This window comes from Chelonoidis abingdonii, chromosome 20 (assembly GCF_003597395.2).
Source record: "Chelonoidis abingdonii isolate Lonesome George chromosome 20, CheloAbing_2.0, whole genome shotgun sequence".
NCBI lineage: Eukaryota > Metazoa > Chordata > Testudines > Testudinidae > Chelonoidis > Chelonoidis abingdonii.
The window spans coordinates 7,625,124-7,652,266 of NC_133788.1; the positions used below are offsets into that span (position 1 = coordinate 7,625,124).

At 41.9% G+C, this 27,143-nt stretch overlaps 2 protein-coding genes across 2 annotated transcripts in view; one reads left to right on the top strand and one right to left on the bottom strand.

The window, feature by feature from the left end:
- Positions 1-45: 45 nt before the first annotated feature.
- Positions 46-12,074, top strand: CYB5D2 (cytochrome b5 domain containing 2). Its single transcript, XM_032786968.2, has 5 exons — positions 46-350; positions 628-768; positions 2,493-2,676; positions 3,971-6,360; positions 10,120-12,074. Exons 1-4 carry the CDS (start codon positions 95-97, stop codon positions 4,182-4,184), a joined length of 795 nt encoding a protein of 264 aa, XP_032642859.1. The 5' UTR covers positions 46-94; the 3' UTR covers positions 4,185-6,360; positions 10,120-12,074.
- The window catches only part of ANKFY1 (ankyrin repeat and FYVE domain containing 1), a 54,474-nt gene continuing 39,010 nt past the window's right edge, over positions 11,680-27,143 (bottom strand). Inside the window, exons 16-25 of the mRNA XM_032786966.2 lie at positions 26,357-26,475; positions 25,251-25,407; positions 23,578-23,778; positions 21,255-21,431; positions 20,758-20,905; positions 20,433-20,523; positions 19,868-19,992; positions 18,771-18,917; positions 18,024-18,114; positions 11,680-16,142 (exon numbers count right to left, since the gene is read on the bottom strand). Coding sequence (XP_032642857.1) covers positions 16,010-16,142; positions 18,024-18,114; positions 18,771-18,917; positions 19,868-19,992; positions 20,433-20,523; positions 20,758-20,905; positions 21,255-21,431; positions 23,578-23,778; positions 25,251-25,407; positions 26,357-26,475 — 1,389 coding nt within the window. The 3' untranslated portion in view covers positions 11,680-16,009. The remainder of the gene's footprint in view (positions 16,143-18,023; positions 18,115-18,770; positions 18,918-19,867; positions 19,993-20,432; positions 20,524-20,757; positions 20,906-21,254; positions 21,432-23,577; positions 23,779-25,250; positions 25,408-26,356; positions 26,476-27,143) is intronic.

Sequence of the window (27,143 nt, forward strand, 5' to 3'; positions counted from 1 at the left end):
GGCTGAACGCAGCCTTGAAGAAACGGGGTGAGGCCAATTGTCATTTCCGCCATTTTGATTACGGGCGGCTTCAGCCCTGTCAGCTCAGGCTCCGATGGGGCTAGGGGGGCTGCTGGTTCCCGCTCTGGGCTTGGCTGCCGCTTGGCTGCTGGGTCTGGGGTTCGAGCCCAGCTCCTGGCTGCCCCCGTCCTTCTCCGGGCGGGGCCGGCTGCTGAGCCCCGCCGAGCTCGCGCGTCACACGGGAGCGCCGGGCAGCCCCGGCCTTTACCTGGCGGTGCTGGGGCAGGTGTTCGACGTGCGGCGGGGGCACAAGCATTACGGGCCGGGGGCGGCCTATAGTGTCCTGACAGGTATCCCCTCTCCGCGCGGGACCCCGGGGAGAGCCGCCCCCATCCCCCTGGCCTTTGTCCGCCGCGTGCGGAACAACCCACCCCCCTCACTCCCGTATGGATCCCGTAGCCGGGGCCAGGTAGGTCGCTGGCCTCTTGGAATGAAACGGGGGGCGAGGGGTGCTGTGGATTAAAGAGCGGATCCTTTAGCTGGACACCACCGCCATCCCCCGTCTATCTGCGCACCCCCTGCGCCGAATCGTATCCCAGCTGGATGTTCATCATGTCTGTCCTACAGGGAAAGATGCCTCCAGGGCTTTTGCCACAGGAGATTTCACCAACACCGGACTTGTGGATGATGTTTCTGGGTTATCTCCGTCAGAAATATTGACTATACAAAACTGGCTCTCTTTCTACAGCGAGAACTACATTTTCGTTGGTAGGTGATCTGTAACACAGACGAGTAGTAATATAGCAGCATACCTGGGTTAATCCTCAGAAGCTTTGTTTGGTTTATATTATCAGTGCTTAAGCATTATATATTATCAGTGCAGGTGAGCAGGTACACTTTTGCATCCAAGATCACCACAGAACAAAGGTCCCCAAGTTGGTGCCCATGGATGCCATGGCACCCGCTGGGGCATCTACGTGCGCCCACGTAGTAGTGGGTGGATGAGCATCTGCGTAATCCAGAGGTGTCACTGCTGAAATACCGCCAAAAATTGGTAGCATTTCATCAGCGACGCCTCTGGATGATGCTGCTTGTCGGCAGCATTTTGGCAGTGATGCCTATTGATGTTGCCGCTTGTTGGCGGAATTTTGGTGGATGCTCGTCCACCGCAGCCAGACGAAAAAGTTTGGGGACCCTTGGCATAGAGTAATGGGCCAGCCAGTTGTCTCGTTTCTCTAGCTGTGTTGTTATTCCAGGGGAAGCATTCTTTTAGTATTTCAAAGTTATAGTTTGGGCTACCATATGCAAAGCAGCAAAAAATTTCCTTTGAAGCACGTAGACAATAATGCGGGCCATATCAGTAATGAAGACAGAGCGATAAAAGCTGCACCAAACTCTTTTAATTCCTGAATTCCACAGAAAGTAGAAGAGAGTGATGTACCAAAAGTGTTTGTAGTTTGTTGCTTAGAAGCTTCTAACAGGCGGGAGAGAGAGTTGAAGGCAAATGGATATGTTTGAGCCCCGGTCATACAAACACGCACACATCCTGTTGAGCTCAATGAGACTGTTTGCTCATAGCAAACAGATTTTAAATTAGACCTATTTACACTGAGCCAGGAATACATGATGGACCTCAGCCATGACTCTTGTATCTGTGACTGCAAAGGAATTAGGCAAGAGGATTGACTCTTCCATTTAGTTAAACTAGAGTTGCCCTGAGCTATTGGCTAAAAATTGGAAAATGTAGACTGACTTCTGTAACCCTACCTTCACACCTAACAGTTGTAAACCTCTTTTTTGTTTCTGATCAGCTCATCTTCTTTCACACTGGATACAAGTGACTAATGTTCTCAAAGTATCTGAAATCTCCTGTGTTCTGGAAATATGTCCCATTGACACCAGGATCTCTTATGTATACATCCATCTTACTCTGTTCATTAGCCAAGTAATTGGGTTTTGGGAGCATTGCAACGAGGAAAATTAAATGAGTGTAAATTTTATTTTCTATTGCTATACAAATGTAATGAAATTGCAGCATCACAACAGTAAGAATAGTCTAATAGACATTTATTTGGCATTTCAGGAGCAGTATTCTGAGAAAAGACTGTATAATGTGGGAAGCAGTGTTGTCTAGTGGTTAGCTAAGTGGACTGGTTGTTAAGACTCTTGGATTCTATTGCTGATTTTCAGTGTGATTTAATGTCTGTGCCTGTTTCTCCATCTGTAAAATAGGCGCAATTCATTATTTCCATCATGTCTATATGTTAATGTTTGTAAAATGTTTTGAGATTCCTGGTCAGAAGGGACTAAGTTGTGAACACTTAATTCTGTTATTTCACTTAATTCTGTTATTTCTAAAATAATATACGTGGGGTGCCCCGAAGCAGCACTTTTAATACAGTATGCTGCTTTTTAGAGGGTTTCTAGAGTTTTTTTGAGGCATTTTTAAAAAAATGCTATGGTATTAGTGGCTCTTTTTGTTCCCTCAAAAGGCAAACTGGTAGGAAGATTCTATGATGAAAATGGGGCACCCACAAAAGCTCTGGAGCAGGCCAAGGCTGTCATCGAAGAAGCGCTGAAGTTCAAGGAACAAAACAATGAGAAGAAGCAGTTCCCATCCTGTAACTCTGAATGGAGCTCTGCCAGTGGCAGCAGATTCTGGTGTTCCAAACAAAGGTAAACATTGCCTTCCTGCTGGGGTGGTCAGACTCTGCAGAGCCAAGCACCTTGATATATCTCATCTGAGATGTTATCTGTGCTGATCTAGGTACCACTGACAGTTTCAGCACAGATGCAGCAAAATTGTTTGTGATATAGTTAGGCCAGGCAGCAAGGATGATTGTTTTGTATAAGCATGTGGCCTTGGGTAAGCCTCTTAGCCCCCTTGGACAGATGAGACAGCTAAGTAAATTTTAGCAGAGAGAGAACTCTGCTATAGCTAAGAACTTTCTGTTTGCAGGTTGATGCTAAGTGCTCTAAAATCTGCAAGGAGTTACTTGGATCCTCCCCACGTTCTCCCCTCTTGTGGAGACTGAGGGGTCCCTGTTCCTTGAGGTAGTGGGGTCTGAGCCCCTTTCCCTGCTCTCCTCATGTGAGTTGAGATTGGAGGGTCCCTGTGCCTCTTGGGAGGTGGGCTGAGCCTCTTTCCTTGCAGAAGTGGAATTAGGTCAGTGTTGTGGGTGACTTACAGTAGTGGGAGCATCATTGTAATGTAGACACTTACAGTTAGGTAGACATAAGCTGCCTTATGTTGACCTAACTCTGGAGTGTAGAGCAGGCCTCTGTCCTGTGTTAGTGCTGGGGCCTGGATGAGATGACCTATCAAGGTCCTTTCCCATCCTACATTTCTCTGATTCTGTGTGATCCAAGTGTGCTGTTGGATTGAGACCCATACCATTTTCCAGAGGGCAGTGTGTGGATCTGATAGTGGATGGAGTCCAGTGCATTCAGCTCCTGTTTAAAAAAATACAGGTGTTAAAGGAACTTTGCCCCTTGCAGTACCAGGCTTGAGAAGAGGCAATAGTGTATTAGGTGAATTATGTCGACCTTTTCTTTAGTAACATCAGCACCAGTACTACAGGCATTCTGCTGTATTGTAAGAGAAGATAGATACAAGGTGAGGTGTCTATGCTGTTTGTTGAGGGGGATTTTAAGAAACAGAGAAATAAAGGGTGGATGTTAGTCACTTGCTCTTTCCTGGGTGAGAGTATCCAGAGTGAAACTGACTTTACAGGGTCCAGCCAACAATGTATTGCTTAGTAGGTCCAACAAAAGTTACCAAAAAACTTGTGGATGTTGGATAATATGGTTGCTGACTTCTGGAAATGGTCCTTACCCCAGGGTTCAGTGTACATGTAGTTGCCCCAGCCCTCCTTCAGAAGGGTCTTTGACTCAGCTGTGGGCGGGAAATACACATCCATTGAGTGAGAAATAACATAACTTGTATTTGATCATATTCTTCCATCCCTAGTGGGGGAGTGAACAGAGACTGGATTGGAGTCCCCAGGAAGCTGTACAAGCCCAGTTCCAGTGATAGTCACTGTGTGTGTGTGAGAACTACTGGACCTCCCTCTGGACAATTGGATTCTACTGAGCACAGTGACAGAGGGGACTTGGACAATCCTAACTTGCAAGAATACAAGGGATGCCATCCACTAGCTGACTGGTGTGTGCTAAAAGATTGAGTCAATAACCATGTTGGACTTGATGCATTTATTGTCCTAAAATGAAATAGTTGATTAGGTACAGTCAAAAATGCATGTTTTGAGCTTTACAAGGGATTCTCTGATATACAAGACTGGGGCGACTCAGTCAGAAACAGGAATCAGTTTGTATAAAACTATACTTGAGTAAATGTAAATACCATGTTAAAGTGCCCGTAAAAACAATGGAAATGTGATACATGGAGATAGCATGGTAAGGAAAATTTTATGTTAAAATGGAAAATCCTCTTTGCCAATAGCTGTTGCTGTAGCTTGTTGGTGCACTGGCACTTAATTCTGGCAAGAAAAAAGGATTTTTCTTCTGCAATTGAGAAATAGCTCTATCTATGGAATGGTGCTGGTGGGAGTAATGTCTGTGAAGTGAGCTCTAAGCTAGCACAGCACTACACTGTAGACCCATTTTCACTTACCTGCAGCATACAAAACAGCCCCCCTCTTCTCTACCATCATAACATTGCTCCTTTTATGGCAGAGTTGTGCTAATACTGTACTCACTAATCTGCACATGCCACCAACTGGCTGAGAAAGGACTTAGCACAGTAGAGGCTTCCCTTACTTCTAGTTTTGCTATTGAACATTTACGCGTGTCAGATAGGATCCAGGACAGGAGGTGATGCAGTATCAGTGTTTCTACCATTCTTTGGGTATAGGAAACACTAAGGTATACTCAGTCCCTTCTCTCTTATCCTATGACTTGCTATTGCCATAGTATGTAGAAGCCATGAGTCCTGTTCTAACTGAACAATGAAAGTGATCCACAGACAGGTAATGGATTTTATTGCTATAATCAATCTCTCCTCCTCCCTTACTTATTTACTACCTCTACTTGTTGCACTCTCTCTCATTAGATTGTAAAGTCTTCGGAGTAGGAATCAGGTCTTTGACAAGACCCACCCATGTGTTACTCTAATTTGCAAAATCAAATAGTGTTGTGTGTTGCCTAAATACTAATGCAAGCTATTGGTAAATGAAACTATTTACAAAAGAGGAAGACTTCCTGAAGGTCTCCCTTGGCCAGTTCTGTTCCCCCTCCCCCCCAAATGCTTAACTAGTGCAGGTCACTGTGTGACAGTGAGCACAAGAGAGCAAAGCTGTATTCAAGAATGCGCACTTAAGCGCTATGCTGTGCACCCCCCACAATTAGAGCTTGCACAGCAACAAACATGATCATGGTTTATAAATTTATTAACGTTTGTTTTTCTAGTTGTGTTGCCTCTCCAAGTTTCATAGTACTTCTCTCTCTTATGCTCTCAGCTTCTTGCCACCTCCCAGTGCTTCTTTTGGAAAACTGAAGTTAAATACACTTTGAGTTTGCTAGACTGGAAACAAGTAGTTGAAACTACCTTCTTTATATGTTATAGGGGCAAAACTCCCATAGGGTATGGATCTCAAATATGTTTTAGAGTGCTGACTTTAACCCTAGATTTTTAAAGTTATGAGATGCCCAAATTAGATTTCAGTGCAGCAAACTTCGCAAAATCCTTACTAAACTGCAAATGACAATGGATAGCTATGGGCCTTACAGTGATAAGAGTGCCAGTTTCAGGGAGACAATCTATTGTTGGAAAAGATAATCATTGTTCCCTTGAAGAAGGATAATCCTTATTTGTCTCGACCAGTAACCCCAATTGAAGGCAAAATGTTTCCAAAAGGAATTTCCACATGGTGCATTTTCTGCCCTTTGTGATACAAAATTTCTGGTGCACATTTCAAACAAAGGGACTCTTAATGTTTGGGGACTGAAGGTAACTTTAGATTGTAAAGTCTAGATGAAGGATAGTTCATTCTCTTTCCTGACTCACAACAGAATATGAATTTTACATGATGAATAACTGAAATAGGCTGTCAAAAAGCAGTACATGCCTGTAACAGCAAGTTACCTGCATTGCTTGCCTTTTCATGGTAGCTGTAGTAAGGTATTTGATGGCAGATTGCTGTACTGAAATGTTCATTTCAGGCTCAAGGAAGTGGTTTGCAGAAGAGAAGCAGCTCAAGCTGATAGGGTACAATAAGATGCAAGTCTCTCCTCAGTTGACTGATAGCAGCAGGTCTCTAGTGGGGGGACTAGGTTATTAACCCATTGCAGTATAACAGGGTGCTAGGAAGCCTATGACATTTCATATCATTGCCAAAAAAAGTCACTCGCTAGTCACTCGCTGGACTGTATCAAGGAGGACTATGTCAGACTGGGGAAGACGCTCAAGGAAATCGAGGCTCAGGTGATCTTCAGTGGGATTCTGCCGGTTCCTAGAGCGGGGCGACGAAGGAGCGACAAGATTATGATGATTAACAGATGGCTCAGGCAGTGGTGCTATAAGGAGGGCTTTGGGATGTACGGTCATTGGGAAGCGTTTACGGACAGGCAACTGTTCGCTCGGGATGGACTTCATCTAAGTAAGGAGGGAAATAGACTTCTAGGATGGAGGCTCGCCGACCTCATTAAGAGAGCTTTAAACTAGGAAGTTGGGGGAGATGGTTGGGAGATGTTCAGGAGATCTCCACGCCGGAATTTAACCTGGAGAGGGAAGTAAACAAAGTGAGAGGGGATACCCTTGTGGACCGAAGAATTGACCCAAGGAGGAAAAGCAGAGTTGAAACTAGACTAACGGGTGATGCTGGTGGTAGAAGGTCTGTGCACGACAGGGGAAAGAATGTCACTGACGCCAAACGCCAAAAATTAAAATGTCTGTACACTAATGCGAGGAGCCTAGGGAACAAGATGGAGGAACTGGAGCTACTGGTGCAGGAAGTGAAACCGGATATTATAGGGATAACAGAAACCTGGTGGAATAGTACTCATGACTGGAGTACGGGTATTGAAGGCTATGTGCTGTTTAGAAAAGACAGGAAGAAAGGCAAAGGTGGTGGAGTAGCCTTGTACATCAATGATGAGGTGAACTGTATTGAAATAAGAAGTGATGGAATGGATAAGACGGAGTCTGTCTGGGTAAAAATCACGCTGGGTAAAAAAGCTACTAGAGCTTCCCCTGAGATAGTGCTTGGGGTGTGCTACAGACCGCCGGGATCTGATTTGGATATGGATAGAGACCTCTTTAATGTCTTTAATGAAGTAAACACAAAGGGGAAATGTGTGATTATGGGAGACTTCAACTTCCCGGATATAGACTGGAGGACGAGTGCTTGCAAGAATAATAGGGGTCAGATTTTTCTGGATGTGATAGCGGATGGATTTCTTCATCAAGTAGTTGAAGTACCTACGAGAGGGGATGCCATTTTGGATTTGGTTTTGGTGAGCAGTGAGGACCTCGTAGAAGAAATGGTGGTAGGGGACAACCTTGGTTCGAGTGATCATGAGCTGATTCAATTCAAATTAGATGGAAGGATAAACAAACGTAGATCTGGGATTAGGGTTTTCGACTTCTCGAGGGCTAATTTTAAAGAGTTAAGGAAATTAGTTAGGGAAGTGGATTGGACGGAGGAACTTGTGGATTTAAATGCGGAGGAGGCCTGGAATTACTTTAAGTCGCAGCTGCGGAAACTGTCGGAAGCCTGCATCCCAAGAAAGGGGAAAAAAACCATGGGCAGGAGTTGTAGGCCAAGCTGGATGAGCAAGCAACTCAGAGAGGGGATTAGGAAAAAGCAGAAAGCTTACAGGGAGTGGAAGAAAGGCGGGATTAGCAAGGGAAGCTACCTTAGTGAGGTCAGAACATGTAGGGATAAAGTGAGGAAGGCTAAAAGCCGCGTAGAACTGGACCTTGCAAAGGGAATCAAAACCAATAGTAAAAGGTTCTACAGCCACATAAATAAGAAGAAAACAAAGAAAGAAGAAGTGGGGCCGCTATACACTGAGGATGGAACGGAGGTTAAGGATAACCTAGGCATGGCCCAATATCTAAATAAGTACTTTGCCTCGGTCTTTAATAAGACTAGTGAGGAGTTTAGGGATGATGGAGGGATGATAAACGGGAATGTGGATATGGAGGTGGATATTACCGCATCTGAGGTAGAGGCCAAACTTGAACAGCTTAATGGGACAAAATCGGAGGGACCGGACAATCTCCACCCGAGGATATTAAAGGAACTGGCGCGTGAAATTGCGAGCCCGTTAGCGAGAATTTTTAAGCAATCGGTAAACTCGGGGGTTGTACCGTACGACTGGAGAATTGCTAACGTAGTTCCTATTTTTAAGAAAGGGAATAAAAGTGATCCGGGTAATTATAGGCCTGTTAGCTTGACGTCTGTCGTGTGTAAGGTCTTGGAAAAAATTTTAAGGGAGAAAGTAGTTAAGGACATTGAGGTCAATGGTAATTGGGACGAGTTGCAACATGGATTTACTAAAGGTAGATCGTGCCAAACCAACCTGATCTCCTTCTTTGAGAAGGTGACGGATTACTTAGACAAAGGAAATGCGGTAGATCTAATTTACCTCGATTTCAGTAAGGCGTTTGACACGGTTCCGCATGGGGAACTGTTAGTTAAATTGGAAAAGATGGGGATGAATGTGAAAGTTGTAAGGTGGATAAGGAACTGGTTAAAGGGGAGACTCCAGCGGGTCATACTGAAGGGTGAACTGTCAGGCTGGAAGGAGGTTACTAGTGGAGTCCCTCAAGGATCGGTTTTGGGACCGATCTTATTTAACCTTTTTATTACTGACCTTGGCACAAAGAGCGGGAATGTGCTAATAAAGTTTGCGGATGACACAAAGCTGGGGGGTATTGCTAACACGGAGAAGGACCGGGATACTATTCAGGAAGATCTGGACCACCTTGTAAACTGGAGTAATAGTAATAGGATGAAATATAATAGTGAAAAGTGCAAGGTCATGCACTTAGGGATTAATAATAAGAATTTTAGATATACGTTGGGGACGCATCAGTTGGAAACGACGGAGGAGGAGAAGGACCTTGGGGTATTGGTTGATAGCAGGATGACTATGAGCTGCCAATGTGATATGGCTGTTAAAAAAGCAAATGCGGTGTTAGGATGCATCAGGCGAGGTATTTCCAGCAAGGAGAAGGAGGTGTTAGTGCCGTTATATACGGCGCTGGTGAGACCCCACCTGGAATATTGTGTGCAGTTCTGGTGTCCCATGTTTAAGAAGGATGAATTCAAACTGGAACAGGTTCAGAGACGGGCTACTAGGATGATCCGAGGAATGGAAAATCTGCCTTATGAAAGGAGACTCAAAGAGCTTGGCTTGTTCAGCCTGGCCAAAAGAAGGCTCCGGGGGGATATGCTTGCTCTATATAAATATATCAGGGGGATTAACGTTAGGGAGGGAGAGGAATTATTTAAGTTTAGTACTAATGTAGGCACGAGGACGAATGGGTACAAACTGGATATTAGGAAGTTTAGACTTGAAATTAGACGAAGGTTTCTAACCATTAGGGGAGTGAAGTTCTGGAACAGCCTTCCGAGGGAAGTAGTGGGGGCAAAAGACTTATCTGGCTTTAAGACTAAGCTTGATAAGTATATGGAGGGGATGTTATGATGGGATAGTTTAATTTGGGCAATTGATCTTGGATTATCGGCAGATAAGTCTGCTCAATGGTCTGTGAGGGGATGTTGGATGGGATGGGAACTGAGTTACTGCAGAGAATTCTTTCTTGGGTGCTGGCTGGTGAGTCTTGCCCACATGCTCAGGGTTTAGCTGATCGCCATATTTGGGGTCGGGAAGGAATTTTCCTCCAGGGCGGATTGGCAGAGGCCCTGGAGGTTTTTCGCCTTCCTCTGCAGCGTGGGGCATGGGTCGCTTGCTGGTGGATTCCCTGCAGCTTGAGGTCTTCAAATCTCAATTTTGAGGATTTCAATAACTCAGTCATGGGTTAGGGGTTGTTATAAATGTGTATGGGCAGGGTTTTGTGGCCTGCCTTGTGCAGGAGGTCAGACTAGATGATCATATTTGGTCCCTTCTGACCTATGAGTCTATGAAAAGTTGGTTTGCATTAGAAAGCTACTTTTGACACCTGAGTATAATGTGTTCGTCTTTGCCACACCCCCTGGAGCATCTAACAAAAAGCAGGACTGGAGCTGGAAGACTGCTTCAAAGTTAGCCAAACACAACAGCTAATGAACATCTATTTAACCCAGTGAACAAGACGCACAGTAAGTCACTACCAATGCTGGGCAACACTTGACTAAATCTTGAAACCCACACATTAGTGTAGGAGTCCTCAACTGTACAGCCCTTCCTGGTTTTAGGCAGAGAAAAAATAATCAGATTCCTTAAGAGCCTTAGTATTACATCCTAAGGACAGGAGTGAGATTAAGAACAGGAATTGTAAGGAAGTAGTCAGATCCCTTCAAGTACTTATGCAATAGCTCTCCAGGTGAAAACTGTGGCCTAAGGCTGAGTTGATCAGTTAGATTTTAAGTAGTGACAGACATATTTCATCCTACTGTAGGTTTGAGGCTGCTGAGTGCACTATGAAATTAGTAAAAGTTAACTTAGAAATTGAATCATGAATCTGGTTTTCAACCAGAAACACCTGGTTGAAAAGGGACTCTGCCCGAGCCTGGTGAAAGTGAGCAAGGGTAGGGGAGAGTGAGTGATAGAGGGAGGGTATGGAGTGAGTGGGGCAGGGCAAAGGTGTTCAGTTAGAATGTTCGCAACTCTAATTGTGATAGAGACCCAAAAAAATCAGTTTCACATCCATGGGTAAGGAGTGACACTGTACTCTTGGGAACCAATGCTTAGCTGCTGTAAATTGGCAGAACTCCAACACTGAGCAAGAATTCACTAGATGGGAGGTGTTATTAATCATGGACTGTCCTCCACTTTGGGGGGAGGGAAGGGGAAGAGGGAGGTATTAAGAATAGCACTTTCACTTCAGTTAATAGATGGTTTAGTATGTGCAGTTATATATACACCCACTGGAATTATATAGCCTGATGCTTGGACTACAGCAAACAAAGTTAGCTTAACATAAGTTACTCCTATAGAGGCTGTAGCATTCTACAGCTGAGGGCTCTGTTAAACATTCTTGGAAGGATGATGGGAATTCATCATCATGATAAAGCAAGGAGCACTTAAATGCATGCTGTATATTATTCTACAAGGTAGCATGTAGTTCAGGGAATTACGTCTATATACATCAGAGCCATCTGATTACAGTTCCTAAGTGAAGTTCATAACATCTCAATTAGTGATTTTTAGCAAATATTTATTGTTAAAACATATGCATCTCAAAACAGACAATCCTAGCAAAATGCTTTTGTCTGGTTTCAGTTACTCTGGAGCTTCTCTTTTTGAAGTAAAGCCACATGGATTAGATGACAAGGCATCTGCCAAGTGTAACAGGCCATTGCACTCATGGTCTTGCTTATTTTCTTTCAATTAACTTCCAACTCAGTATTACATTTAATGCATCTGAAGTTAAAAACTGGTTTGGGGAAAAACATGAACAGAACTATTTGATTGAAGGTCCAGACCTGGATAGTACAGTAAATCAGGACTACACAAGAATGACTGCAACCAAGCCTACTGAAAGGGGTTTGAGTGCATAATTTAATGTCAATTAGGAATACAGCAGAGTCAGAGTCAGTCTGCCAAAATAATGCAAGTTAAGCAATTATACAAGATTTTTACAATACAAGATGTCTGGAATAATCACTATTTGGTTAAGATCATTTACAAAACAAAAGGTAAGTTGAAATATAGTTTTTACTCCCAGGCTTTACTGGTAAACATTTTCCTTCTTGCTTGGAACTGACTAAGGGTATAAGACTTCTCTTGCTGCACTTCGTCATTACTGGTGACACAGATGTATTTTTGTATTAAGGTTTACACCCCATGATGTATTTTATCTAGTTATCCTCAGTTTGTTACAAGAACTCATTACGGAGTAGGAATATTGCAAATATACATTTTTAGAATGGACTGAACAGAAAGTGCCTATGTTCTAAGACTATTTCATAAACAGCAAGAATGACAAAGTTTCACATTAGAGTTTGGTCTTACTTTTACACTTCGGTAAAACATGCAACAGTAAAGTTGTTGCAATATCCAGGTCTGCAGCAAATTGCTGTTGAGGGGAATCAAAATATAAACACTTGATATACAAAAAACTCCCTATGTTCATTTGTTATACAGATGATTTTATGTATGCTACATGACAAGGAAGTTGTGCTACCCACTGGTCTCCATACAGGAAGTCTAAGTCATCTGTAAACTTTTAGCAAGTTAATTAGTAATGCTGTGTTAGTAGAATTAACACCAGTAATTTCAAAACACATTCTCATTTACTAGAGCGAAATAGGTTATTCCCCTCCTCCAAACTTTTACTTGAATTTCTAGTTTTAAATTAGAATGAGTTTTGTGCTTGGGTGAGGGGCTGGATTCACCATGCTGGAGACTGAATTCCTCTTTCACTACACGAGCACCATAAACTTTCCCCATTCAGCCTTAAGTGCCTGAAACCCTGCCTAACAAAACTGCATGTAGGGCCAAGAAGGGAGTTCAGTCTCTTGCTCACCCAACCCTTGACATGTGCAAGCAGACAGATAAACTTAAGGTTGTGAGTATCTAAGGACAGCAGGGGTGGCAGAGTTTTTTGGTCACAGCCATAAATATACCACATAAAAGGAAGATGCATTATTTGTTTGCCAAGTTAGAAATGTACAGACCACCACCAGAGATCTTCAAGAGCTTTCACTTGATTTGTGCCCTTTAACAGAGTATGACTACCAATCCTAACAGAGCTGTGAAGGAAAAAAATGCACACCAGGTAGTCAGTCTTTACAGGAAGTGAAGCTGAGGTGTGGTAAACTCACACCCCGAGGGGGGAGGAAAAAAAATGTAAACATTAGGTCTTTAGTCAGGAGGTAAAAGATTGGGGGGGGGGGGGCATATTAGGTAGTTGGGCTGCCTACAGCTCAACTTGTGTGGGTGGGTGGGCGGGGGGGGTTACAAATTTAATAATTTAAGTTGCCCAAAAATAACTCAGTAAAGGCACTTTAAATTTGTCAAGTTTCTGTTGAGAATTTAGTTACTTTGAATTCAATCTCAGATTGTACATGGAAGGGCTATTAGTATTCATACCTGCCTTTAAATTCCAGTGAGGCATAGAGGACCCTTTCAGAACAAATGCTGGTGTACTTTAAAAGCACTAGGTAGGATTTAAAACTGTTGCATTTTTAAAGCAATCATTGATTTCTACTCCACCCCTCAAAAGTGAGTTTGCAACATGCAGGAGTAGGCTAGTATGAGAAACTAAACCTGCTCTCGATTATGAAGACTGCCAAGCACATCTCAGAGGCCTTCCCAAATTGAAGTAAACATGGAAGTCAAATCTGTCATACTGAACTTCTTTAAAAAAAGTGTATTGATAATGGTAAGGGGCCAAAGAACTCAATTCTACAAGTCAAATATTCTAATCCTTTTGCGACTAATTGCTGTAAAGCACTAGACAGATAAAGTCTTGTCAACTTCCTAACAAAGTCCATTTATGAATCACTACGCAAATGCCTCTGGAATAACCACTCCTAGCTTTTAGTGCTGCATCTGTCTGTCTCTTGACAGGTTTTAAGTGGGAAAGACAGCAAGCAAATGTGAAAAATTACAGCTGATCACTGGATGTGGTTAGTTAAAACAACAAGACAATCATTTCTTTGAACTGATACTTAATCCATTTGCAATTTTAACACAGTAAATGGAAATTTAACTTGTGCAAATGCATGATGAGTTACTGACATTTTAAAACATGATCAGAAGTGATACATGGTTCTTCTTAGATTGTCCAGGATTTCTTTTGATCATTTCAACTGTCATGCTTAGTAATTAAGTGCTTTTGAGACTCATTCATGCCATCCTTCTCAAGTGTCTCAGAACTAGTCTGCTGCAAGTTGATATTCAGTTCGATATACTGATGGTAGACACTATATTAGAGAAGAATACCACCTTTTAAGAAAGTGGCAGTATTTGTTCTTTACTGAAAGAACACAGCTACTGCCATTACATCCAACATGATTTGCACTGATAGAGAATGAAAACGAACTTGGTCCATTATTTCACTCTAGTGTTACTAAGTTCAGGGTTCCAGTTTTTGCATCAACGTATGTTGGAAGACCTAGCAGCGAACTAAGATTCCATCTGAAATGCACTAGATGGGTGTCAGGTCTTTATTTTACTGTACAAGCCCAAATTTTGCCTAGCATAAAGCTAATATCCTATAAATCACAGAAATATAAAAAAGTAGCACTCTGGTTTATCAGCTCATTTTACATATATAGGCAAGAGATAGTGGACATGTCACTTTTCCCAAAGGCAGGGAAATTGAAGTTGTGAATATCTGCATCCCTATTGCACACAGTGTCACATAATAGTGGTTAATGAACACTAAAAAATATATACACACAACTGATTTGTTCGTGGAGCAGAGATGGGGAATGCTGCATGTAGTCTGGTCTACATTTCTCTCCCAGGGCTAAAAAACTAATAAGGCAAGACATTTTAATTAAGTACACATTCAACTGACTGACACCTTTACCTATCATACAACAGCCAGTTCACCAGAGTAAGTCCTTACTAGCAGCTAAGTGATTTATGAGCTACTTGCGGGGGAGGGGGGGGGGGAACCTGTACCATTGTTTCATAGGTTCAGCATATTTAAGAGGGACCACAGCCAGGCCAGAAAAAACCCATTGCAGTTAGCATGCAAAGGTTGGCCATCAGGCCGTTTCACAGTGCAGTCAGAACTCCTTCCTGCAATCCCAACTGCCTAACATTTGATAGTGAACCTCCAAATACTGCCAATAACTGGCCATTTTGCTGGATTTGGAGACCTGTTCTGACAGTCTAGGAGTGCAGAAGCAGCATGTTTTGTATTAGTGGAGTTGCTGGTTCCATCGTGCACTGATCAACCATAGTCTTTAGATCCAAGAAAAATGCCACTAGTAACTAGCGTCTTGTAGGATTCCTAACTGCAGCTCCAGCACAGTATTCCTTTGCAGCAAGTACAACTACCCAATCTGTTTTCCTTTAGTGTTTCTTCTTCAATTAGTGTAAGCTTAGGTCTGTTCTTGAGCACTTAAGTGACAAGAATTGTTTTAAAGCCAGAAAGAGCACTGATGCAAATAATACAACAGAAAAAGTGGACTTGATCAGTTCTAGCAGCCATGAAGAACGTCTGCCAATTAAAAGGAGCCTGCAAATCCTCTTGAACATGCTGGAGCTAATGAGACATTTACTAAGGAGGTATCAATATGTGTAACTGCAATTCTGAGTCCTTTATTATCAGAGAGATTGTAAAGCTCTCTCTTGTAAGGCCACGATTCTTCAGCTATGCCCCTTTAAACCCTGTTTAAAGATTTAACTCAAAGTGGGTCATGGCTGTCACAGCACAGTCCAGTTTTATAAAAAGAGCCTTCTATGGAGAAAGGGAACACTTACCTTTGAAGACAACACAAAGTTACTATTTACCCTTGAAACTTAGTGCCACCTCTTATTAAATAGCCTAAAGATGGCAAGACTTTAGAGTAGCTCAATGCAATACACCAGGGCAAGCACAGACCTATTATTTTGATCCATACAGGACACCAGGCTAATGCAATTTTAAATTTCCATGCTTGTGGCAACTAGGAGGGTCTAACTCAATTCAGGTTTATCACTCCAATTTGTTTACCAGTGAAGTCTTATCACAGCCCAACACATTTATAGTCATACAACATCATTTATACTGGAATATATCCTAACATGGTCCTTAATTAGTTCAGTCTATTGCCAAAGGAAGACACATATAGGCCTCCCCTTTCCTGCGTCCAGGGCTTGCTAGCAGAGTTGCTGTCTGAAAAGCACTGACAGAGAATCCCCCTACTCCTACAACATACTAGGAGACTCCTCCCAGAGTCAAGACATCAAAGCAGATGTTGCAAACTCTAACAGGCTTGTTTAAGTCAAATTTTATGATTGGAATCTCCTTTGTTGAGCATCTATGGCAGAGCAGACGTCCACAGTGGCGGCTGTGTAGGGGAGAAAAGCAGACGTTATTTCAAAGTAGCAGCTGTGTTAGTCTGTATCCGCAAAAAGAACAGGAGTACTTGTGGCACCTTAGAGACTAACAATTTTGTTAGTCTAAGGTGCCACAAGTATTCCTGTTCTTTCTAAGAAAGAGTTAGTCATTTATAATTGCATCATCAGAACAATGAAGCCCCTGTTATGTGCTCAGACACCCTGATGAGAGTGAAGAGTCAATGTTTCAGTGTTTGAGAGGTTACAAAAAGGACAGGGGGGAGAGAGAGTCATCCTTTATATTAAGTGGCTGATTTTTATATATGAAACCTGTGTCTGGTGGCAGAAATAAGAACTGCTTCCACTATAGTTATTTACCAGTCACTGGAGCCACCTTCCTGCTAAGACAACACTTATTATATGAGCAGAGTTAATAGCTCCAGGTCTTCCCATACCAATAATGAAATTGGATTCTAGAGCAGTATCAAACACTAACTAGAATCAATTCTATCTTAGAGAAACACTCCAGCCTAATCTGAGGAGAGTTAATGAACACTAAGTGAGTAAGACTCCATAAATATGAGTGTTACTAATTCCTGAGATGATCCCCAATATTGAGCCTTCAACACTGGAACCTTTTTGCTAGTCCCACCAAGGGAGCTACAGCAGTTAAACAACTTTATCTCCCCATCTAGGTGATGTTTGTCCCTTGCATACACCTTGGCTGTACGTCTCAATCCCTACTGAAAGGCATAATAGTAGCCAACATATTCAAGCCTGGATCATGATTAGGTTTCTACTACAGCTTTCCTGAGAACCCAATGAGAAATATTAGCCAAGAGCAGTTTACATCAGCTTTGCAGATTAATTCAGAAAAAGCATCTATGGCCACATAGGTCAAAGAAACTGTGGTAGACGCCTGCTAGGAACACCTGCATTTGAAGCACTTCTCATATAAAAAGGAGAACCTCAGACTTACAAACACATCAAGAAAGGAAGTTGTAACTGAAATGTTCATAACTCTGAAAGAACCACCATAATCTTTTGTTCAAACATTTACATGAAAAATGCTGCTTTTAATATAGTTTCCATTTAATAGTACTGTACTGCATTTGCTCCCCCCCACATACCCTCTGACTCTGCAGCTGCTTGACTGTGTACTTCCGGTTCCAAATGAGGTGTGGGGCTGATGAGTAAGTTTGTAACTCTGAGGTTCTACAAAAATGTGTATGGGACCACAATCCAATAGACTGTCAGACTCCTTCCCAAGTCCCTATGGTTCTTCCTTCTTTGCTACAGCTTGGGAGCCCCACGATAACTGACAACAGGTTCCCAAGCCTGAGTGGGTGAGGTAATATCTTCTATTGGCCCAACTTCTGTTGGTGAGGGACAAGAAGTTAGTCCAATAAAAGAGATATTCCTCACCCACCTGGTGTCTCATACCTTGGGACCACCATGGCTACAACTACACAGCTTACAGCAGGTTTCCCTCACCAACACCCCAGCTCTCAACACTGCAAGTGGCTTCTCATCCCTGATGAAAAAGGAGTTCCCTTGACAGGCAACCTCCTTCCTTATATCCAACTGCAGGCAGCTTACTGCCCAACAGCCAGTCATTCAGATGGGAGCCTACACCTGAGAGCAGTTTCAGCCAGTCAATGGGGCTCTGGAAAAAACCTCTACTTAGCAATTGAAGTAGGATATGGAAGAGGGGTTTAATTCAGAGGGATCAAGTACTCATTTATCCATGTGCATTTTATACCTCTACAGAACATTAAGCAATCTTGGAAGAAGCATAAACCAAGCCAGTTATATTCTGAAAATTAGTTGGGGGGGTGTGTGGGGGGAAGAGAGGAAGGAAGAGTGTAGTAATATTTAATAAATTAAGTTACCAATGATGCTTCCTTGTTGTGACTCCAAACTTGGCAGTGCATTCATAGCAGTTGGAGCCATCACACCAGGGAGGTTCTTTTGATAGCATATCTGTAAGAAAGGTGAAAAACCTGTATATCCCTTGAAACAAGTCTCTCCCCCTTCATAGCTCAAAAACATTTTTATGACTATATTTAGAATGGTCGCCTTGCCCCTGTTTTCAGAGCTTAGATCACTGCTATCACAGACTCAAACAACTGAACAAGTGCCCACCAACCTTAATGAAACTGTATTTAGCTTATCTGGTGCCAATGTTCAGACTGTTTAGTAGAATTTTCTCAAGTATTAAGTCAATGGAAGCTGGATTGCAACATTAAAGCATACCAGAAAGTTGTTCTCATTTGTTCAAGGTGTATACAAAGAGCACACAGCAAGTGGTCAAGGGGTATATTTAACAAAATGTTTCCTTTTGAAAACCAGTGTGATCTTGGTAGATAACCTTCCTTTTGTTTTTTTTTTTGTTTTTTTTAAAAAAGGGGGGACAGTTTAAGAGTTATGGCCAGAATTTAAGCCCAAGTGCCTGAAGTTAAGCACAGATCAACTGAAGAGGTCAGGCAAAAGTACGTGCGCTTGCAACTCTTGGTGAAGGCAGTGGAATTTGTGGGAGCCCAGCTCCCCACTAATTTAGGGTCCCAACTTTAAGCAAGTCTTACTGAAAAAAACAGCCTAGGCTTTTTTTGGGATACTTGAGTGCTAAATGTACTTACCCAAGAGTCTAAAGAGAAGCTGTTTTGTAGCAACTTGGTAGTTGAAGATATTGACTCCTTGGTTATTGTTAACCCCAAGACGAGCCCCAGCTCTCACTATAGCACGGCACAAGTTAGCATTTCCCTTCATATAGGCCAAGAGAAGCACTGAAAAGCAAAGGCAGACATTTCCCTACTGGGGCAGACCAATATTTTCCCCACACTCACAGATGCAACATGTGGAGATACTTCTATGACAGATGGTATGGACACATGGAATATTCAAGGACTACTGCATCAGCTTTAGAAGTATTATATGGGCTAGTGATTGTATTCTTAACTCCATGGGGGAGATACAGGGCTTCCTGCAGGAGCTGAAGTCACTATGAATAAATTAGTACAAATCCCTACGCAGTTAACTCTGGAGGAAGAAAGGAAAAAAGTCTCAACTCTTGTGGGAAATTGGATAGACTAGTTTTACCTGTTTCAAGAGGCCCAGCAAGCAAAGAACTGACAAGTGTATGGAAGCGACCAACCTGACAGAGAGAGGTCACATACACTGGATCCAAGAACTGAGAACTATGACCGAGAAAGACAGACCCTGACCTGCTTTAATGCTATCGGAATCCCTAGGAAGGATGGGTAACTAGCTGATAAACTAGGCCTGTTTACCGAGAGAGGAAAAAAAAAGTCTACAGAAGAGATGCATCTTTACAAACAAATAGTATTTCACTTTATGAAACTGGGGTGGTTAGTCCTGTCATCTCATCAGGTCTGACGTGAATTCAGCATTATCTTGAGGATAATCAATGAAGTGCAAGAGTTTGCAGCCTAAATCTCTGGAGAGAGGTGGTCCTGATGGCTAGAGATCTGGAGTGCAAGAGAGGCACCCTCTAAGAGCTCATAAAGAGATCACAGGTGCAGTTAACTTGGAACTATGACAACTTTTAATTTGGTCTTACAAATTAGTAATAGATTTAAATTTATTAACAACTGAATGTGCATCTCAGTTTTACAAGTGTCATGCCAACTAGTCATGCTTTCCTCAAGTCACATCAATTGCATAGTATTTTTCAGACAGCAAATTTCACATTCAAGAAATACTAAGTTCTTGTTACCTGTGTTTCCTTCAGCATCAGGTTTGTCTAGAGGATATTCTGGCATACATTCTAAGAAGAGCTCACAGATGGCTGCTGCATTATCTTTCCCATAGTGTCCCAGAATGTGCATTGGTGACTGACCTCTGACAACACAAGATGCTCAGATATTACAACAAATCTGTGTTATGCAGATTAAGATGTGTTTATACTAGGATTATTAGTTCAGCAAGCTTCAGACTGACTTATCCATAAAGCAGCATGGCATACTGTTTTAAAGCACAGCATGGATAATTAAAGTTCATTGTTTTCTTGAATTAGTGATTTAGAGTTCAATGCATGTGATTTAAGTGCTTAATTCATGCTGAGAAAAAAGATACTGAAAGAATTGTTAAGAGGTGTTGGAACGAAGTGAATTTTGAACATTTGATGCACTTTCAAGGTGCAAAAGCAATAACTTTTAAGTTAGATCTACAGAATTAAAAGTTTTGATGCAGTCATGTTTATAAACACGCACACTTTTTAAATTTGCTTATGATCCAATAAACTGTGTTCATGCAGAACAGCATGTAACAGCAGTATTTACCGAAGATTAAAGGCTTCAGCATCCACATTACATTCTGTCAGGAGGATACGGATATTGTTTAGACGACCATGCATCACAGCCAAATGAAGAGCTGGGGATGGGGAAAGAGAAATCCAAAGTTAAGTGGCATTGCTGACATCCCAGAGTAGTTATGACGTCTAGCAAAGTCATGTGCCCCCACTTTCAAGTTAAACTTCTCCTGTCCCTTTTATACCCTTGAAGAAATTGCAATCCACTCAGCAGCCAGCTCCCAAACCAGAGGATACCAAGAGCTGGATTGCTAAACTGCAAATATTTGCAAAAGTATAGAAGTAGATACGTTTACCATTATTTCCATTTTCATCCACAGCTGCGAAGTCTACTCCATTCTCTAGAAGGACAGAGCAAATAATGGGCAGGTCCTGCTGAGCAGCTAAGTGGAGAGCAGTCTGGCGGTGCTTAGTCAGCTCATTCACCTTCGCACCTGCAAGAAGCTGAAGACAAACATGAGACTGATGAGAGCCCTAAAATGTCTCCTTTGAGCATATCAGCAGCCAGTACACTAGATCATTACATAAATGCTTTCCAGTTACTTCTCACACCACCACTAGATGGGAGGCAAATATTCTCATTATACAGAGATGAACTGAGGCAGATATTAAGTGGTCATATCAAGTTAGGCCAAGACTTGGCACCATGACACATGGATCTCAACTCCAGTTTAATGCTGTAGACTCTAGGTGACTGTTGAGCTATTTTAGAAAGGTTTATAATTGGTATTGAGACACTAAGAAAATCAAGTACATTAAGTTCAAATTCATTACAATCTTCTCCAGTACATACCAGATTGCGCACAATAATTTCTGAGCCCGCTTGTACAGCTAGATGCAAAGGTGTTAGCTTAGAAGCATCCTGGACTCTAGAATTCACATTAGCTTGGACGCTGATCAGGAAGAGCACACTCTCGATATCAGAGTTCTGAACAGCTATGTGGAGGAAGTTCCGACCTTTGTTATCCACCTGAGGCAGTGAGAGAGCATGCATACAATGAAGCCTTTCATAAAGGCATTCCTGAAGAACAGGACAGATCAAGTCTGTTAGATGACCACCAGTACTCTGCAATTCTCAAAGCCAGAGAAAAGGATGACTCAATAATTGAGACATTGTGCCTTGGAGCATATGTCTAGACAAAAACAATCTCGCCCCCACTCACATCCTTTCAGAATGCAACTACAAAGATCATTTTCCTACCCTGTCACTTTGACCATATCACCCTTCCCTATGCATCCCCTCTACTGGTTCCCCTTCTATCATACCAAACATAAGCTACTTGTTTCACCTACAAGGCCCTTCAGAGCGTACTCTCTCTCATTCAATACAAAAATGTCAACCCCTCCCTGCAATGGCCAATGATAGCAGCCTCCATCGCCCACGTGTTAAGCTTCCAAACAAGAACTGTTGTCTTCCATGCTGAAGCTTGCTGTAAATATTTGCAAAAAAAAAAACAAAAAAAAACCTCATCCTTCCTTCACATCTTTTCTTAAGGACAACTTAGCTGTACTGCTCACAAAAACTCGACAACTTTTTAGGCTGCTGGTGCACTGAGACATCTGCCCATCATGCTGACCAATCATGCCCCATTGTTCCTTGTGTTGTCTGTCTATATCCATACGTTTTCTCTGGTCTTCTATTTAGACTGTAAGCTCCTTGGAGAAAAAGGGATGGTCTTTGTTCTGTTTGTACATCAACCACCAGGGCTCCTAGATGTTACAATACAAATAAAATACCTGCTGCCTAGGGTGACCAGTCAGCAAATGTGAAAAATTGGGACAGGAGGGTAAGGGGGTAATAGGAGCCTATATAAAACAAAGACCCAAAAATTGGGACATCTGGTCACCCTACTGCTGCCCTCATTTCAGTTATTATCTGCAAGCAGAGAGCCCATTCTCATTCTTTCACTGTAAAACCAGATGTTAGAGATAGAGGAGACCCACTGGATAGCATCAATTCCCTGCAACTGATACTAAGTTACCAAGAAATATGGTTGAACGCATTTGCTAGCTCTTAAAAAGGTCCTCCATTTTTCAGACCAGTATTTTACAAGCTTGTATGGTTTCGTATTTATCTCTCTACAGTTTGTATATTTTGTTATTAATTTCTAGATGTAATTGCAGGTTGGATAATATTTTAATGAAATAGGCAAAACAGGTTAACAGTTTTGTTATTTGTGGAATACATTTTGGTTAAATGCGTTTACATGAGTATAACAGTGCAAGGGAAGGCAACATACAGTCCCAACACACTAATGCAAGATGTGCTCACATTATCGTGGGGGCGAAGGGGGAAAAAGACGGACAACACTGAGTGGATGGCATTGTTCACATGTGCCTTCAAGGCAACATTAAGTAGTGCACCACAGATTTTTAGGATTATGTTATACTTCACAGAAAACAAGGTTTAGATACTGCAGGTAACAGATTTAACAATGCACCCAAACTACTCAATAGGTAGTTAACTTACACAAGGTAGGAGAAGACTGCTGAACGGAAGTCCAAAATTTCCACCAAGAAGCCTGACAATACAGGTGAAGGTTCCACAGTTTTATATTGCATTGCTAAGTCACAGCTAAGAGTGGTGTTGTCCTGCATCAGAACAAGCTGTCCAAATGCCAGTACTTGACCAACAAAGAAAGAGTTTACTAATTTTAAGAATTATAATACTATTCTAGCCTGTTTACTTCAGTAGAAGTCCATAACATTAGACAGCTTGAAACAAGTTTTATTTCACTACAAAGTTACTAGCACCCTGCTTCTCCTGGCTTTTTTTTTTTTTATTAATTATTATTATTATTAACAACAACTACTACTAAAGTCTGCCTGGACTCACCCTTCAATTTATACTGAGCATGATGTGGAGATAATATGGCTATAGGAATTGACAAGACACTATATAGAACAATGAGGACACCAAGGCTCAGCACACCACTTCAACACAGGCAGCCTTTGGTTTCTAGCAGGCCTTGGTATCATGCCACACTGGATTAATATCTGGAATAAGGAAGCTAAGAACAAAATAAAGTATAATCTCTGCAGGGCACAGGCTACTAACACACCTGTGCATCTAGTCAGTTAAAGAACTTAATATGAATATCATGTCCCCACCTTACCTGCTCAGCAGCTCCTGCCTCCCGCTTCAGGATTGCCTCTGCTGCTTTGTTATTCTTGTAGGTCATAGCACATGCAAATGGAGTCATGCCCTGCCGGTCACGCATATTCAATCTGATTTCTGGATGTGAAATCATCAGCTGAATGATGACATTATGCTGGTTGCTAATGGCAACATGGATTGGAGTTCTTCCCTCTGCATCCTACAAATCGAGATCACGAATTTCACATTGCATATCAGAGATATAGTAATAGGCAGAAGCTTCCTCTCATCTCTAAAACAGACAGTTGTACAGCAAGCATGGGATATATAGTGTCCTGATACGGGGATTTAAAGGTACTAAATTATTTAAGGAAACATTTATAGCCTCTGTTATTTAACAGATTGAGTCTAGTTTGTTACTTGGCTTGGTCCTTGGGAAATAGACCTTAATCTGGGCTACCTGTTCAAACAAGCAGATTCACGCATTCACAGATACTGCTTCTCCCTGTCCAATAAGAGCCACACGTTGGATTCATGAGTATTTAGCAGTTGTGTCCACAATGTGCCCACTGAAGAAACCCTCAAGCAAATATCACTAAGACTTACTATTTCAGCTATGGACTACTTGAACATTACCCTCCCCCCCAACTTCCACCTGCCTATTTCAGGTTAAAAAGTTCTTTCCCCTTCCTGCATCATACAAGCACATTGGTATATTTACTTTAGGATATCTGTTACCTGTTATTTTCATCTACTCTATTTGTGTTAGCTATTGAGGCATTTAGGACTTCATTTCTAGAGAAGAAATAAGCACTGAACATACTAGAAAATTCCATGGATTAAGCAAACAAATGCCTTAATAATTTGATCTAAAAACTGTTTTAATTGATGCAACATATAAACGAAGATACTTTCAGGATTACCTGACATGCATACTATGCTATGATGCATTTTCAGATTGGTGGAAGTTTTGGGATGGATCACATAAATCATTACCTACATACATGTAGTTACATATGGGATTGCAGTTCTAACAAACAAATGCCATACATCTAGTCAAACAGAACATTTTGGATAGTCAGGCAGGACCTTTGGGGCATGTGTGCACCCTAAGTTCAGGGTTTTATTAGATTCTTAAAAAACAATTAATAGTTCAGTTTCTATAATCCGGAGGGGATAACAATATATGCAAAGAGATAAACATCTATCAAAAAGAACAATGAGTCCTTGTGGCACCTTAGAGACTTACAAATTTATTTGGGCATAAGCTTTTGTGGGCTAAAACCCACTTCATTGGATGTATCTGATGAACTGGATTTCAGCCCACGAAAGCTTATGCCCAAATAAATTTTTAAGTCTCCAAGATGCCACAAGGACTCAGTGTTTTTTGATGATAGAGACTAACATGGCTAGCACTCTGAAACCATCTCTATTACGAAGTTGCATACATGTACGACAGCCAGTTGAGTAGATCTCTCAGTCCAATCAGACAAAAAGCCTTCCAAATGTGTGGCTAAGAAGGGAGAGCACTGAATAGTCTATTTTCATTTTAAAGATGCAACATATTGACACCAAAATAGTGACAAAAAGATTCCCATGTTAAATCAGAAGTCTCAAGGAAGCTGGAAAGAGATAGTTTACAAGAGAGTCTTCACTTTTAAAAAAGAAGACGACCTATATATTTTTACATACCTGTGCATTTACATTGGCACCAAACTCTAGAAGGCACTGTACCACCTCTTCCAGCCCCCAGCAGGCTGCCAAATGCAGAGGTGTCTGTCCATCACGTGCTTCCTCTTCTCCTTCTCCGTTAGCACCTGGCTGTCTAGGACTATTTACATCACAACCACTAAAAGGAAAGCAGCAACATACCAATGTTGGATGAACTGATGCTAGCAGTTCCCAACCAATATCGAAAGCTCTTTCCTTACAAGAGGGTCACTAGCAGCTATTGCGTGTGTGCACACGTTAAACCTCTTGAAAGAGTTCATTTTACCCTCATCTATGATTATAGTAGCATCCTTAACACTAGTGAGAATTTACACATTTACTACAAAAAAGTGTAAGCTTTTCATTGTTAAAGTCCCCCCCCTCCCCCCAAGATGCATGTTAGACTACTGAAAGAAACTGAAGTCCCTTAAATAGCGTAACTGACATTTCAAAACAGCAACTGTGAGCTACTATGCAGTGTGTACCCAGTAGCTTTTGTCAGGGCTTCATTTATGAAGCCTGTTCCACACTAAAGAGTAAAACCTAAACAAAAAGAGAGCGAGTTTAATGAGAACGACCAATCCACTAAGATTAATGAAGGGTGCATACACACTGTTAGTGTGTAACAAAAGTAAGATGTACATTTACCCTCTCCTGGTACACCTATGCTTGGTTTGCAGATGTTAAAAGCGTCTTTTCTGGAGCACATTAAAAAAAAGTTACCGAACTGATGAGTTGGGTAATGCCGATGACAGCATCCACTGGGAAAGCATCACTCTCCAGTATGATGGACAGTGCTGTCTGAAGGTTCAGAACAAGGAAGATGTGTGCACAAACTTTTAAAAAAACGTTTCCTTTATAGTGCAATAAGGTGAGTGAGGTAATCTTTTATTGAATTAAACTTCTGTTGGAGAGGGGGAGAGAGATGCTTCTGAGCTACACCAACCTGAAGAACTCTGGGTAGCTCAAAAACTTGTCTGTCTCTCCAACAGAAGTTGGTCCAATAAAAGATATTGCCTCACCCACTTTGTCTAAAATCCCAGGACCGAAATGGCTACGCCACTTTGTAAAACAGACTTGTATCTGACCTGCGAATAAGGAAGCATGCTATTTGTTCACTGTTTTCATCAATAGATCTGTGCAGAAGTGTCTGTAAGCATCCACCTGGTCCTGGACCCCAGCAAGTTGCATCACAGCCATGTCTTACCTGAATTAAGAATGAAACACAATAAGCTAATATGCCTGCATCTCAGTTACACATTCACTTGGCTATTTTTTTATTTTTAAAAAAAGAGTAGCAAATGAAACACCTCCCTCCCCACCATGATGCTAACACTGCATTGGGGGGGGGGGGGGAGTTATTCCTTCCATAGTTCTTGGCTTTCATAATATATTCCCCTTGTGAAAAGGTGGATTAGGAACTGCTGTCTCTAGTCCTGTGAAATATTTTTATGAGATTGCAATAAGAGGAACAAGTTCCAAATGTGTTTGTGACCAAATTAGTCATCCATCCAGTAAGCGCAAGGTGGTTTGTAGCTCCAGCTTATCAGGTCCATGGTAACTCTCACCACACACACATAAGTGGGAGATCCAGTATGTCTAATATCACTTCCTATAACCCTGTTCACAGGGAAAATGCACTGCACATCAAAAACTTTAGTCATGCTCAATGGAAAGGGACCTAGAGCAGAATGAGGAACCAAATCCAAGTTGCAGTGAGTGCACCCTTCTAGGCAAGAATGGAAGAATTCATTCAATTAAAAATTGTTCAGAATTATAAATATGTTGTTGCCAGAGGACACTCATTCTTTACAGAATTAAGACATCACCCTGCCCCAACTCTTACATGCACGTAGAAAGTCAAGTCATCTACAG

Excerpts from the sequence above, each read along its gene's own strand:
- CYB5D2 (XM_032786968.2), top strand. The coding sequence starts at position 95 with ATGGGGCTAGGGGGGCTGCTGGTTCCCGCTCTGGGCTTGGCTGCCGCT. Across the intron at positions 351-627 it reads GGCCTATAGTGTCCTGACAG|GGAAAGATGCCTCCAGGGCT; the intron begins GTATCCCCTCTC and ends TCTGTCCTACAG. Across the intron at positions 2,677-3,970 it reads TTCTGGTGTTCCAAACAAAG|TGGGGGAGTGAACAGAGACT; the intron begins GTAAACATTGCC and ends TTCCATCCCTAG.